This window comes from Dendropsophus ebraccatus, chromosome 1, assembly GCF_027789765.1.
Source record: "Dendropsophus ebraccatus isolate aDenEbr1 chromosome 1, aDenEbr1.pat, whole genome shotgun sequence".
In the NCBI taxonomy this organism is placed as follows: Eukaryota; Metazoa; Chordata; class Amphibia; order Anura; family Hylidae; genus Dendropsophus; species Dendropsophus ebraccatus.
The window spans coordinates 130,750,467-130,764,900 of NC_091454.1; the positions used below are offsets into that span (position 1 = coordinate 130,750,467).

At 41.4% G+C, this 14,434-nt stretch overlaps 1 protein-coding gene across 3 annotated transcripts in view; it reads left to right on the forward strand.

Moving 5' to 3' along the window:
* SFMBT2 (Scm like with four mbt domains 2) overlaps positions 1–14,434 on the forward strand; it is a 162,083-nt gene that overhangs the window by 100,328 nt on the left and 47,321 nt on the right. For all 3 annotated transcript variants that reach the window (XM_069978786.1, XM_069978778.1, XM_069978795.1), the window contains 4 exons: positions 5,534–5,631; positions 5,985–6,086; positions 7,616–7,763; positions 9,063–9,145. In XM_069978786.1, the coding sequence (XP_069834887.1) occupies positions 5,534–5,631; positions 5,985–6,086; positions 7,616–7,763; positions 9,063–9,145 (431 nt within the window). The remainder of the gene's footprint in view (positions 1–5,533; positions 5,632–5,984; positions 6,087–7,615; positions 7,764–9,062; positions 9,146–14,434) is intronic.

The window sequence follows — 14,434 nt, forward strand, 5'->3', positions numbered from 1 at the left end:
TTGAAACCATTGTATTTTAGACCAAAACTCTATGGAAAACTGGTAATTGGTTCTAAATTCTAAAGGAAAATAAGCAGCTAACTAATATGGATACAGCAAGTCCTTACATACAACAGTCAGAAAGAGCTACAAGAGATTCTAAATTACTTTCTATGTAGAGGGCTAGTGCAACTCATCCTAGCCGGGTAAAGAGCAGTGTATCACACTACAATGCACTTCACCAATACTGGGATTTGGCCACTTTTATTGGTTGATGAGCTAGTTTTTTTCACATGTTCCGCAGATCTGGACTATCTAGAATTGTCTGTTGAGTTTAGTCTCATCATTTGACAGCGGACCTCTGGGATTTTGCCTGGGGCATGAATTGTTTATTTTTGATTATTACCCAGTATAAAAGGGTATCAAGCACCTTAAACACTATTTAGTACAAGAAATAACTGAGACACAGATGTAATGCATTCCATGACCATATATTTCCTGGAAATGTAGTTAAAGAAGCATTTTATATAGGTGTTGTCACACTCACTAAATGAAGCTAAGAGAGTATACAGTTGGGAAGGCTGGACTGTCATTAAATCCATTATAATTGTGTAAGAGCTGCATAATTGTCCTAATAACTGGATGCGCTGCTAGCCAGCCCAGGCCAGTGTCAGTGCACAGGCAAGTACTGCCAGGTGCTGCGCCTGGCTCTTTATATGTGTTCCTAATCAGGATGCGGCACTGTGTTTGACAGGACAGGGAGGCAGAATTATGCCTCTGACCATAAGAGGCTGCTCTCTCCACCTAGCACTGCAGCAGAGCTTGCAGAGCAGGAAGGGAGGAGCCAGTGGAGAGCGCTGCTGCAGCCAAGAAGCAGGTGAGTATGTTTTTTTTCTTCAGTTTTACGGTCAAGAAATGATGAATTTCTGAAGCCTCCTGAAAGACTTTCGGATCAGTATTTCCTGACCGTAAAAACTGACATGTGCATGTGGCCTGAGGTTGAATTATACATATTGGCTTTTCTTTTAATATAAGAATTAAGTAATTTAACATATGGACAGAAAAAAATAATAAGGTTACTGGCTTTAACTATATGTGAATGTTAGGATGGGGCTCAGAGACACAAGACAGAGTGAAGCCCTGTCACATAAACCCGCCAAACTGTCCCTGCCTTTTAGAGTTGTTGCTCCTTAACAGGCCGGTCCCATCCTGAAGCCTAAGGCTCGGTTCACACGTTGTAACAGTGCGGCTGTATTTGCGGCTGTAATTGTGCGGCGGTATTTTTGGTGGTTCGTGTGTATGCTTGGAAGTATGGGATATGCGGCTGCACAGTGCACACTATGTCTGAATCTACGGCCCTATCGTAAACGGACCCGTAAAAAATGAACAAGAATATTGTTTGCGGCTGAACATGCGGCCGAGGATTGACAGGCGGTCCGTACGGAGTACTTCAAAAATAGCCGGCAATGATGCCGAATGCCGATGCCTCTAATAGTTAATATATTAAATTACTAAAACACATTTTCTTTGTAATCAAGACACTTTCGTTGGTCAATAATTTATTTCTAACGAATCCATCATTTTGCAATTAAATATACTGTTAAAAAAAATAGATATATAAATAAATGTATATTTATCTATATATTTATTTTTTGACAGTATATTGAATTGCACAATGATGGATTCGTTAGAATTAAATTATTGACCAACGAAACAGAATTTATTTCCACGAAAATGTGTTTTATTCATTAAATATTAATTAGTACAGGAAGCTCTATAAGCCGTTAATTCATATTCCCGGCAATAGAGCATTCTGTACTAATCATCACTTTACTTTAATTAAAACATCAAATGTTTCTTCTAATTATGCTATGACAATAGCATTATTAGAAGAAACATTTAGAATTATATGTGCGCTCAGCTGATTGGCTGTTCGGCTGAGCGCACATATAATGAGCCGGTCCGCAGCATAGTGACTTCATTGTGCTGCGGACCAGCGAAGAGACAACATCGGGACATCGGATGGTGAGTATAGAGCTCTCCCCACCCCCTCCCCGGCACTGCACCCCTCCCAGCAAGGAAGGGGGGGGTCAGTTAACCCCTTCCTTGCTGGGATGGGTGCAGTCTGACATCAGTCTGGCCCCCAGGGGGTTAAGGGGGATGCAATACATCCTCCCTTAACCCCTTGGGGGTCAGACTGTAAGCAGCGATCTGTAAAGATGCTGCATACTGTAAGGTGCACAACACCGCTCACAATGATGGGTGTTGTGCTCCTGTTTGTGTGTTTTTTGTGTGTTTCTCCCTTTTTGTTTTTCAGATATCGGTATCCTGGGGATTACGTCGGATTCCATGGACTACGTCGATGACCAGCGGTTGTTGTTTAAATTTTTTTAATAAAATGGTCAATGAGGGGTGTGGAGGTGTTTTTATTTGAATATAAAAATATTTTAAACTTGTGTCTTGTCTTTATTTCTTTACTTTATAGACTTAGTAGTGGAAGCCGTCTAATAGATGGAATCCATTACTAAGTTGGGGCGTAGTGTTAGCCGGTATAAAATGGCTAACACTAACCCCCTATTATTACCCCAGTACCCAATGCCACCAGGGGTACTGGGAAGAGCCGGGTGCCAGTGGTCCCGGAGCGTCAAAATTGGCGCTCCTGGACCGGGCGGCAGCAGGCTGGTAAGATTTAGGCTGGGGAGGGCCTAAACCAATGGCTCTTCCCACCCTGGTGTTACCAGGCTGCTGTCGTTTGGTTTTTAACCCGGCTGGTTATAAAAATAGGGGGGACCCTATGTGGTTTTTTTTAAAAATAAATAAATAATAAAAAAAAAACGCATAGGGTCCCCCCTATTTTTATAACCAGCCGGGTTAAAAACCAAACGACAGCAGCCTGGTAACACCAGGGTGGGAAGAGCCATTGGTTTAGGCCCTCCCCAGCCTAAATCTTACCAGCCTGCTGCCGCCCGGTCCAGGAGCGCCAATATTGACGCTCCGGGACCACTGGCACCCGGCTCTTCCCAGTACCCCTGGTGGCATTGGGTACTGGGGTAATAATAGGGGGTTAGTGTTAGCCATTTTATACCGGCTAACACTACGCCCCAACTTAGTAATGGATTCCATCTATTAGACGGCTTCCACTACTAAGTCTATAAAGTAAAGAAATAAAGACAAGACACAAGTTTAAAATATTTTTTATTCAAATAAAAACACCCCCACACCCCTCATTGACCATTTTATTAAAAAAATTCAAAGAACAACCGCTGGTCATTGACGTAGTCCATGGAATCCGACGTAATCCCCAGGATACCGATATCTGAAAAACAAAAAGGGAGAAACACACAAAAAACACACAAACAGGAGCACAACACCCATCATTGTGAGCGGTGTTGTGCTCCTTACAGTATGCAGCATCTTTACAGATCGCTGCTTACAGTCTGACCCCCAAGGGGTTAAGGGAGGATGTATTGCATCCCCCTTAACCCCCTGGGGGCCAGACTGATGTCAGACTGCACCCATCCCAGCAAGGAAGGGGTTAAGTGACCCCCCCTTCCTTGCTGGGAGGGGTGCAGTGCCGGGGAGGGGGTGGGGAGAGCTCTATACTCACCATCCGATGTCCCGATGTGTCCTCTTCGCTGGTCCGCAGCACAATGAAGTCACTGTACTGCGGACCGGCTCATTATATGTGCGCTCAGCCGAACAGCCAATCAGCTGAGCGCACATATAATTCTAAATGTTTCTTCTAATAATGCTATTGTCACAACATAATTAGAAGAAACATTTGATGTTTTCATTAAAGTAAAGTGATGATTAGTACAGAATGCTCTATTGCCGGCAATATGAATTAACGGCTTATAGAGCTTCCTGTACTAATTAATATTTAATTAATAAAACACATTTTCGTTGAAATAAATACAGTTTCTTTGTTCAATAATTTAATTCTAACGAATCCATCATTGTGCAATTAAATATACTGTCAAAAAATAAATATATATATAATTATACATTTATTTATATATATATTTATTTTAACAGTATATTTAATTGCAAAATGATGGAATCGTTTACATTTAATTATTGAACAATAAAAGGGACTTTATTAGACAGAAAATGTGTTTTATTAATTCAATATATTAACCATGAGAGACATCGGCTATAGTGCAGAGGATCGCAAACCCCGGTAATAGCGATTCATGTAAACTGTGTTCCCTGCTTTCCCAGATGCATCCAGAGGTGTTTGCATCACTTTCTTAACATTTTATTTGTTATTATTAGTTGAACCAGATTTCCAAGTAAATGACCGTATGTTTTGAGCCGCATGTCTATTTTTTCCCACGGCCGGAGTTTCACCCGCACATTTACAGCCGCATAAAAAATACAGCCGCACAGTTACAGCGTGTGAACCCAGCCTTATACTACACTGGAAATAGTGTTACACAAAAGACAGGGACAAGACAATACAAACACTGACTCGTCCACAAGCCGAGTCAGTAACTAACAGTCGTCACAATACAAGGTCAGAACCAAGGGGAAAGTCAAGCCAAGAATCAGTGAATCAGGGAAATAAAACCACAATCAGGATAGCTAGCTTAGGCACACATAAATGTGGCTCTATAGCAGGCAATACGGAGAGTACTGAGCAGAGCCTTAAGGGAGCTGAAATCCCAGCCCCAGGCCGTGATTGAGGCAGGGACTCCAGCCTCCCAACACACCTGCCAGTCAGTATAGCCATCATTCAGCACAGCTGGGATGCCCGGTTGGGGAGTGGTGCAGTCTTGGCCACTGCGTGAGTAGCTAAGGATGCAGTTGGTGTGCCCTAGCAACCAACCAGCTGGCCGGTCACTAGGGATACTGATGTCGTGTCCTAGCAGCCAGTGGCACACCCCGCCGCTGCTGCCTAAGTCAGGAGCCGAGTGTGCCACCAGGCGCCAGCTCCTGACAGTTAAATTACATTTCTCTTGTTAGTATTCTTGTAGTAGTGTTCCTTATGCTCTGCTTTCCATCCAAAAACCATTGACCCACAAATAAAACATGCAGAATGACTGATATACTTTGTAAAGTGTTGAATATGTTCCTGTTCTTTGTCGGTGGTCTGAACCAGCGGTCTACTATAAGTGGTGTTAGACATGAAACAGGTCATCATTGTATAGTAGGTTATTTAGTCAGACAATGGTATTGTCTGAAATGACTAGAATCGAAAGTCTGTCGAAATGCTGCCTGTTGATTTCCCAGTTATTCCTCTGAAATGGTTGTTTATGTGTAGGTTCTTTAACCAATATCTAGGGCAATATAATGGATTGCATTTATTAGTTGGCACAGTAGATTGGTACCATGATATCTAGAACAAAGTAGCAAGAAATAACAATGAAGCTTACTATAGGTCATGGGCTAGACACATATTGGGACAGCAAACATTGCTGATTTGTAGGCTTTAGTAACGTTAGGTCAGCCCTAATGAAGTTTTGCTTGCTGTTTTATTATATATAGATATTTACTGTGCTTATTTAGATTGTTCTTTTGTCTTCACGATATTTGTGTATGTGTAATACTTTAGATCTGTGTCCACTCAAAAGTATGTCAGAATGGAAAAGTGCTCTCGAAAAGTCTCTGGTAGATGCTGCAAGAAGTCCTCTCCCAGTTGAAGTTTTCAAGGTAGGCATCAGATAGGATGACAAGACTGTAATACAGATATTTGTTACAAATATCCCATATATAATATTTGGTGAGAAAATATCCTAAATATCTCAAACCACTCAATTTCTCCATCTTTTCTGTTTAAGGGGTTGGTGACACAAAGCAAGTTTACTCTTATTTAATATATAATATAGGGAGTCTCATTTCTATCTCATTTCTCTCTGCTCTCTCTGCTATGCTAAAGTTCTGTATTAAAGGTTCTAAATATACTTTACACTGAATATAACATCACAAATACATTATATTGTAGTGCATTATCTCAATTTCAATCTTAGTTTTATTCTAGTAACATGATTTTGTGTTTTTTGAAGGATCATGCTGACCTAAGGCACCATTCATTCACTATTGGGATGAAGGTGGAGGCAGTAGACCCAACTGAGCCTTCTCATATTCGACCTGCAACTATCACAAAGGTAAGTAAGGTGACTAGTGTAACTGGTTATAGGAGTATGTCCATCTAAATCTAGGCTGGATAGTGAAGAATGATACAAGGTACATACAAAACATATGAAAATGATCTGAATTTTTTATAATATATTGGTATGTTGCTCTGTACACTTCTATGTTAACTCCCAAACTAAAGTTTTAGGTAATATTTAATGTAGAGAATATACTAATAATGGTGTGCCATCTCACTAGGTATATAATTGATATAGTTTGTTATATTTATTTCCTAAACATAGTAATTTTAACTGCAGCACATAATATAAATGCAGAACATGTTGATAGTGGGGAATTATTACTCATACATATGATATGTTCTGGAAAAACTTGGCTCAAGTGGGTTTAAAGGATTTTGGTCAGTACGCAGGAGTCTAGTAACTAGTATCATATGATGATTCACAATATCCAAAAGAAAAAATTGCATGTGGGTCACTTCCAGGGTCATGAAACTTCAACAGGAAAATATAGATTATATCCAAACATTGGTTCTATTCTTTAGTCATGGAGGACTAGAAAGATATCGTATATCTATTTTTCCCACACATATGATGGTAAATGGGTGATATAATGAAATGATCTTGAAAATAGCAGCTAGAGCCAATATTGTGGGAGGAGCTGAAAGATACATATCTCCTATGCATGGCACACAGCGCACATTTGCGCAGAGTCATTTGCAAATGAGTCAATGCCCATAGCACCACCATAGAATGCCAATATGGTGGTGCTATTTTATTGTAATCAGTTATGGCCGTTATTCTATACGGTGTGTGCACTGATGGTAAATTTCCTATTGACTGTAAGGCTATGTTCACACAGCATTTAACAATGTCCGTTGCATAGCAATGGATGCTGTTAAACTGCCGTCCGCCGGGCTGCATTTAGCCCATTCCTGCAGCCGATACCTGCACTAAAGAACGGACACTGATTCTATTGCAATCAGTGTCCGTTCTGTTCTGAAATATGATGACGTGTAAACATAGCCTAATAGCGTACATTATTACTGTCATATGTTTACCTCAAAATTACGGTCGTATTTTAATTTTATTCTACAGTGTGTTAACATAGCCTAAATCCTGCAGTGCATGACCTAAAATGCTGTATGAAGCTATGTTTACATTAGGGGAAAAAATTTAATTTTTTTAATGACTGTTTCATAATAATAATAATAATAATAATAATAATAATATTTATTATTTACAACTGTCATTATAAAAAACCAGCTAGTATTTAGCGTAAAAAGAGGTTGTGGCAACATAGCCACAAATTGTGAGAATATGAAGGTTTATTCCTATGAACATTGTCGTACAGCTCCATTCAACTGGTGGTATAAAATAACCGCCAAATGCTACAACTTTTGAATGTAGGGGCGTATCACATTAAGCTACAATGACTCTCTCATTGCCTTTGACATTTTTCGTTATACTTGTCATGTCCTTTTCTTGTCCTACACTTTTCTTAATTTATTAATAGAATGTATATATCTGTACTTTTATTGCAGGTTTTAAACAACACATATTTCCTAGTAACCATTGATGATTTGAGGCCGGAAGCTAGAAACATGTCAATGCTGTGTCATGCTGATTCCCTGGGACTCCTGCCTATACAATGGTGTCTTATAAATGGGGTTAATCTCACACCCCCTAAAGGTCTGTAATGCTCTCTAGAAGAACATATATTTATACACCATAGCATTTGCTATAACAGCCATCCAGATTTCTACAGAAATTAGAAAGTGAAAATAAAGCATACATTATAAGAATGGTGCATTACTTACATCTAGAGCACAGATTCTCTACATCTGGCTCACAGTGTTTTTCTGTATAGCCTGGGAAAGAATGGACAGAAGAAAGCGTCCCTTCTGTGTCCCCGGCTGGCGGGCTGGTGCTCCGAGGGACAGGAGGATACCCATAATGCACCAAAGGACCTTATTTACATATTTATGTTTTATCATTTATAAATAAACAGCACAACTGATCTGGCAGCCAAGGATATCTTTGTAATCTGCATCACAAAGCCTCCAGGTACATAACAGCAGGCTCATATATATGTTAGTTTCCTCTTAATGTTTTGGTAATAACAGAAATTTATGTTGTTTCTTTTTATCCTATGGCTATAATCACACATAGTATTTCCGTCAGTCCTTTTTCAACCAAAACCAGGAGTGTTTTGAAAACACAGAAAGGCTATGTTCCAACAACATTTATTCTTGTCCATTGATAATTTTTAAAATGACGTCCAAAATGATGTCCGTTTGGCCGCCCACAATAGCAGTTGCTGGTACATTATTCTAGTTTAGGTGGAGTAATTGCCCTTAGGGTGTGTCTTTAAATGAAAAGTCCATTGAATAAAAAAGAACTTACTGAACAAGTACAAGTGTCTCCCATAAAAATAATAGGGTGAGGAGATGTTCATTGTGTCTTTGTCCATGAGGCTTGCAATATAGCACATAACTAAATGCTGTTAAAACAGGCAAGATGGCAGCCCCCATAACAATGTATTCAAAATCATTTAAAAAAAAATTACAATCAGAACAGAAAATTAGAAAAAAGAAAATGTTGTGATCCTATCAGTAAAAACAAATGTAGATGTTACATTCACTTTAAATTGCTTTTCTTATAGACCCTTAATCCAAGAATTTAGAAAGTAGGAAGAATTTTTCCATACAGGTCATTACATTGGTGTTTATCTAGGACTTTGTTGTGCCTTTTTGGGACCAATATTGCAAGAAAAAAAATATGTTGATGTGTTATTTATATCTGTGTGGTTTCCATAAGTGACTTTATTGTTTCTTCTGGGTTTTATGGTGATATCCATTATACAAAGAATAAACAGGGACAAATGTTACATCTATCACTAAATACAAATATGTGTACATATACCATTGTAAGATTTCAAAATTCACATGACATATGTTGTAATGCATTTCCTCATATTTTTGCAAGCAGGTTATCCAGAGCAGGACTTTGACTGGGCAGATTACCAGAAACAGTGTGGAGCAGAGGCGGCACCTCATACAGCCTTCAGAAATGTAAGATTCCAGTACGCTGGGCTGAGCCTGTTACCAGTGATGTGTAATATAACAATGTTACAAACAGAAAAGCTTGTCAAAACAGATATGCTGAAGTCAGAACAGGAATTGTGGGATGTGTACTAGAATCTGCTCAGCATTTATGCAAATATTTGTCTTTTCAAATCTTACATTTTGGTCCTTTTAATAGACCTTATAATAGTTGCTGACAAATATAATTTTTATTACCTTGTTAATTATTTATTATTCATTATAAAAAAAACCTTTTTGACATGTCATGAAGACATCACGGACACAGTAAAGACATACAGTTTTAGGTCGGGTTCACACAGCGTACAACACTGTCCGTTCTGTGACCTGACCGTGTCACAGAACGGCCGCTGTCAGTAAAGATCATCCCGGCCGATACTGCAGTACTGGCCGGATGAACTTAATTTATGTCGAATTGAGATGCGGGCGCATCTGCATGTGCTCACATCCCAATTCAACATAGCACTCAATGGATAGTGCGGCCAGAGCCGCACTTTGCATTGTGTGAACTGTCAGTGACATGTCAGTTTTCTGAGTGGCTGGTTGGAATCCTGGCCAGAGAGTATACTATGTGTATACGTTTCATCTAGAATTCCTTCTGACCTACTTCTATGCAATGTAACTTTTGTTTTAATAACAGACGTTGTTGCAATTTGCAACAACGGCCGTGATTAATACAAAAGATACGTTGTGTGAACTTATCCTTAGAATAAAGCTTAATATGTAAAAACAGTGCTAAAAAAACCTCCTTACATAAATACTGTATGGAACCAAGCTCATTTTATGCATACTATACTAGAAGTAACTTCTAAACTCTTCAGACCCTACGTCAGACTGCATTAATTCACACCCCAGACCAGACCTCCACAATATTTCAGACCCCAGATCAGTTGAGTAGGTCTTATGAGGATCTAAGGTCTTTTCATTTTTATAAGCTATTTCTAGATATAGATATAGAATTGTGTCTGCTTAAGTTCTCACACAAGAATCTAAAGAATGTTGAGAGCCAGACTGGTTTTGTTCCTGATATACGGCAGTTTAACCCTTTAAGGACATGGCCCATTTTCGTTTTTACGTTTTCGGTTTTTCCTCCTTGTGTTTAAAAGGTCATAGCACTTGCATTTTTCCACCTAGAAACCCCCATGACCCCTTATTTTTTGCGTCACTAATTGTACTTTGCAATTACAGGCTGAATTTTTGCATAAAGTACACTGCGAAACCAGAAAAAAATTCGAAGTGTGGTGAAATTGAAAAAAAAAACGCATTTCTTTTATTTGGGGGAAATGTGTTTTTACGCCATTCACCCTGGGGTAAAACTGACTTGTTATGCATGTTCCTCAAGTCGTTACGATTAAAACGATATATAACATGTATAACTTATATTGTATCTGATGGCCTGTAAAAAATTCAAACCGTTGTTAACCAATATACGTTCCTTAAAATCGCTCCATTCCCAGGCTTATAGCGCTTTTATCCTTTGGTCTATGGGGCTGTGCGAGGTGTCATTTTTTGCGCCATGATTTGATCTTTCTATCGGTACCTTGATTGCCCATATACGTCTTTTTGATCGCTTTTTATAAAATTTTTTCTGGATTTGATGCGACCAAAAATGCGCAATTTTGCACTTTGGGATTTTTTTGCGCTGACGCCGTTTACCGTACGAGATCAGGAATGTGATTAATTAATAGTTCGGGCGATTACGCACGCGGCGATAGCAAACATGTTTATTTATTTATTTATTTGTTTACTTTTATTTAAAACCTGGGAAAAGGGGGGTGATTCAGACTTTTATTAGGGGAGGGGGCTTTTTACTATTAACAACACTTTTTTTTTTTTTTTTTACACATATACTAGAAGCCCCCCTGGGGGACTTCTAGTATATACACTGTGATCTCTCATTGAGATCTCTGCAGCATAGATATGCTGCAGAGATCCATGAGATCGGCACTCGTTTGCTTTCGGCTGCTGCAGCCGGAAGTAAACGAGTGCCGAGCCGAGGACGGCGCCATCTTGGACGCGTCCCCGGCCGGCATCAGTAACGGAGATCGCTCCTCCGGGACAAGGTCCCGGAGGAGCGATCTCCCCCACTAGACACCAGGGAAACGTTGCCTCCGGTAATCGGAGGCAGCTGTCAACTTTGACAGCTGCCTCCGATTAGCTAATTAGCGGGCACGGCGATCAGACCGTGCCCGCTAATAGCGGCGGTCCCGGGCTACACGCGGCACCCGGGATCGCGGCACTTCAAAGCGGGGCCGCCGCGCGGCCCCGCTTTGAAGTGCAAGTGAGGACATAGGACGTACCGGTACGTCCTATGTCCTTAAGAGGTTAAAAAGGGACAGTGACATATTATTTGGTGACACTTGCATTATTATACCTGTAAGCAAAGAAAGTAACAGCAAATAGGTCTACACTATTTACAAAAAGCTCGGGTTATTTGGCTTGCAGCTTAAATTCATGGAAAATGTTAAAAGTTTACCTTACAGTGATATTATGTCATGAAAGTAGGGCATTTATGTAGAAGCGTGCAATGGTGATTGCCTCATCCCAATTTATTGAAACAAAAGCCAACAACAGTGGTGCATATTCCCCAACCAAAAATGTCAATGTCTCAATAACTTGTCCCCTTGTGCCCTTGAGCATCAATTACAGCTTGACAGCGACATCTCCTACTATTCACAAGTTGAAGTTATTGTCTGATGAGGTATGACATCCCACTCTTCCTGAAGGAAAGGAAGAAAAACCTTCAGCAGATTTACTACCCATCTCTATGCTGAGGATACGCAGCTATCAACCTCCTTCCCTGATACCACCCTACAAAACACAAGTCATTGCCTGCTGTCTCAAACATCATATCCTCCCTATATCTAAAACTGAATCTTTGTAGAACTGATCTCCTTGAGTTTCCTGTACTATCTAACTAGTGATGAGCAAACATGCTCCTCCGAGCTTGGTACTCGATCGAGTATTAGGGTACTCGATGGTTCTCGTTACTCGGACGAGCATCTTGCGATACTCGAGAAAATCTCATCATCAGTTTCCTGTAAGTTTGGGCGCAATTTCTCAGCCAATAAACATGCAGGAGACTCTTTGGTACATCCTGCAATCACATGGGACCCAAACATGTAGATAGCAGCGATTGGTTGGCCAGATCAGATGACCCTGTCATATAAAACTCATGGCCGCTGAGGCTCGGCTGACATGCATGCTGGAAGAGATTAGGGACAGAGCTGCTGCTGGTCAGGGAAAGCGTTAGGGAGGGAATTAGCGTTCCAGTAGGCAGAGAATACTAACGAAACAACCAAACAGCCCTTGTAAGGGCTTCAAATAGTTTTTAATAGTATTACTACAGACCGCTGGCTGGGACTTGCAGTGCAGCCACCACAATTTCACCAGCACACTGTGGTGATCGGCTGCTGGCAGAAAGGGGACATTAGGTGTTGCATACAGACCCCTAAGAAGTGCTCAGTACTTTTATGATTTTGTGGCTGGTGGTGCTGCTGTTGTAGATTGTATTGCTGTGATTTGTTGTACAACTGCATAAAACTTCACTGCTCATTGTCCTGTGTAACAGGTGCCATAGACCACAGCCCACCACTTACACACAGACTCTATAGACAGCCTCCAAATACTAGTGTGACACTGACCACCAGTATATTTGCTGATTTCTGTATTTCTTACTTAAGGCATTGCTAAGCTCAGTAGTGATTGCCCAGTGTAAGGGGGTGTCACACAGTGTATAGGTGCAGCCACCAACAGATTGTATACCACAGCCTCCCAAAAACTAGTGGGACCACTAGTATATTTGCTGATTTCTGTATTTACTACTCAAGGCATATCTAAGCTCACCAGTGATTGCACTGTGTAAGGATGTGTCACACAGTAGTGTATAGCTGCATCCACCACCATATTGTATACCACAGCCTCCCAAAAACTAGTGGGACCACTAGTATATTTGCTGATTTCTGTATTTTCTACTGAAGACATATCTAAGCTCACTACTGATTGCCCTCTGTAAGGGGGTGTCACAGTGTATAGGTGCAGCCACCAACAGATTGTATACCACAGCCTCCCAAAAACTAGTGGGACCTGACCACCAGTATATTTTCTTATTTCTGTATTTCTTACTGTGGGCATATCCAAGCTCACTGCTAATTGCCCTGTGTAAGTGCTGCTATACACCATATAGCAGCACTTACACACAGACTCTATACGACTACCTCCATAAGTAGTCTGAGTAATATATTTTCTTGGCTTGCTGTGATCTGTAGTGCATCTATCTCAGTCTTGACTGTGCAGTGTCCATAAAATGGTGAAGCCCAGGGGTAAGGGTTGAGGACGAGGGCATGGGGTTCCAAGCGATGCAGTGGGCAGAGGCCGTGATTCTTGGCAGGGTGACACAGCAGTACCTGTTGAGGAGGGAGCAGTGGCACACCACAGACATTCAATCCTTAGCTTCTTCTCGCAACTTACGGGGTCTCAAGGTACATCACTATTGAACAGGTGCTGACGTGAATAGCAGATGTGTCCAGTAACTTATCCACCACCCAGTCTTCCTTGCAGTCCACCCACGCTAGCCAAGGGAGTGGAACCCTTGCTCCAGAAGCTCAGCCTCCTTCTCCACAGTCTGGCCCCTCCAGAGAAAGAAGGGATTCAGCATTGGAGGAAGGGCTGGTGGATGAGGACAAGGTGACTGACCCTAGCTGGGTGGATAAGCCTAGTGACAGTGCTTCCGAGGGGAAGTCAAGTTCAGCCACAGGACAGGTTGGAAGAGGAAGGGGGGTGGGCAGAGGGAGAAGCAGGGCCAGAGCAAGTAGATCAGCAACTGTTTCACGGAGTTAAACTCCCGTGGGCAGGCCTAGATGTTCACAAGTCTGGAGATTCTTTAAAGAAGCTGCGGATGACCGGCGAACTGTAGTGTGCGACCTGTGCCACGCCAGGATCGGCAGGGGAGTCACCACTACCAGGCTAACCACTACCAGCATGACAGGCATATGGGTGCAACACCCCACTCAGTGGAACCAAGGTTGTTCACTAAGTGCTCCTTCCCCTGTGTCACATGCTGGCTCTGTCAGTCCCCCCGCCCAGGCCCCAAGGCACGAGCGCCTCCTGCCCTACATGCCTTCCTTTACCTCCACTATGCTTAAAGTCAAACTCAAATTTAGACTCCAGACTGCTGGCTGGGACATGCAGTGCAGCTACCAAGATTTTAGCAGCACATTGTGGTTATCGGCTGCTGGCAGAAATGGGAGAGGAGGTGTT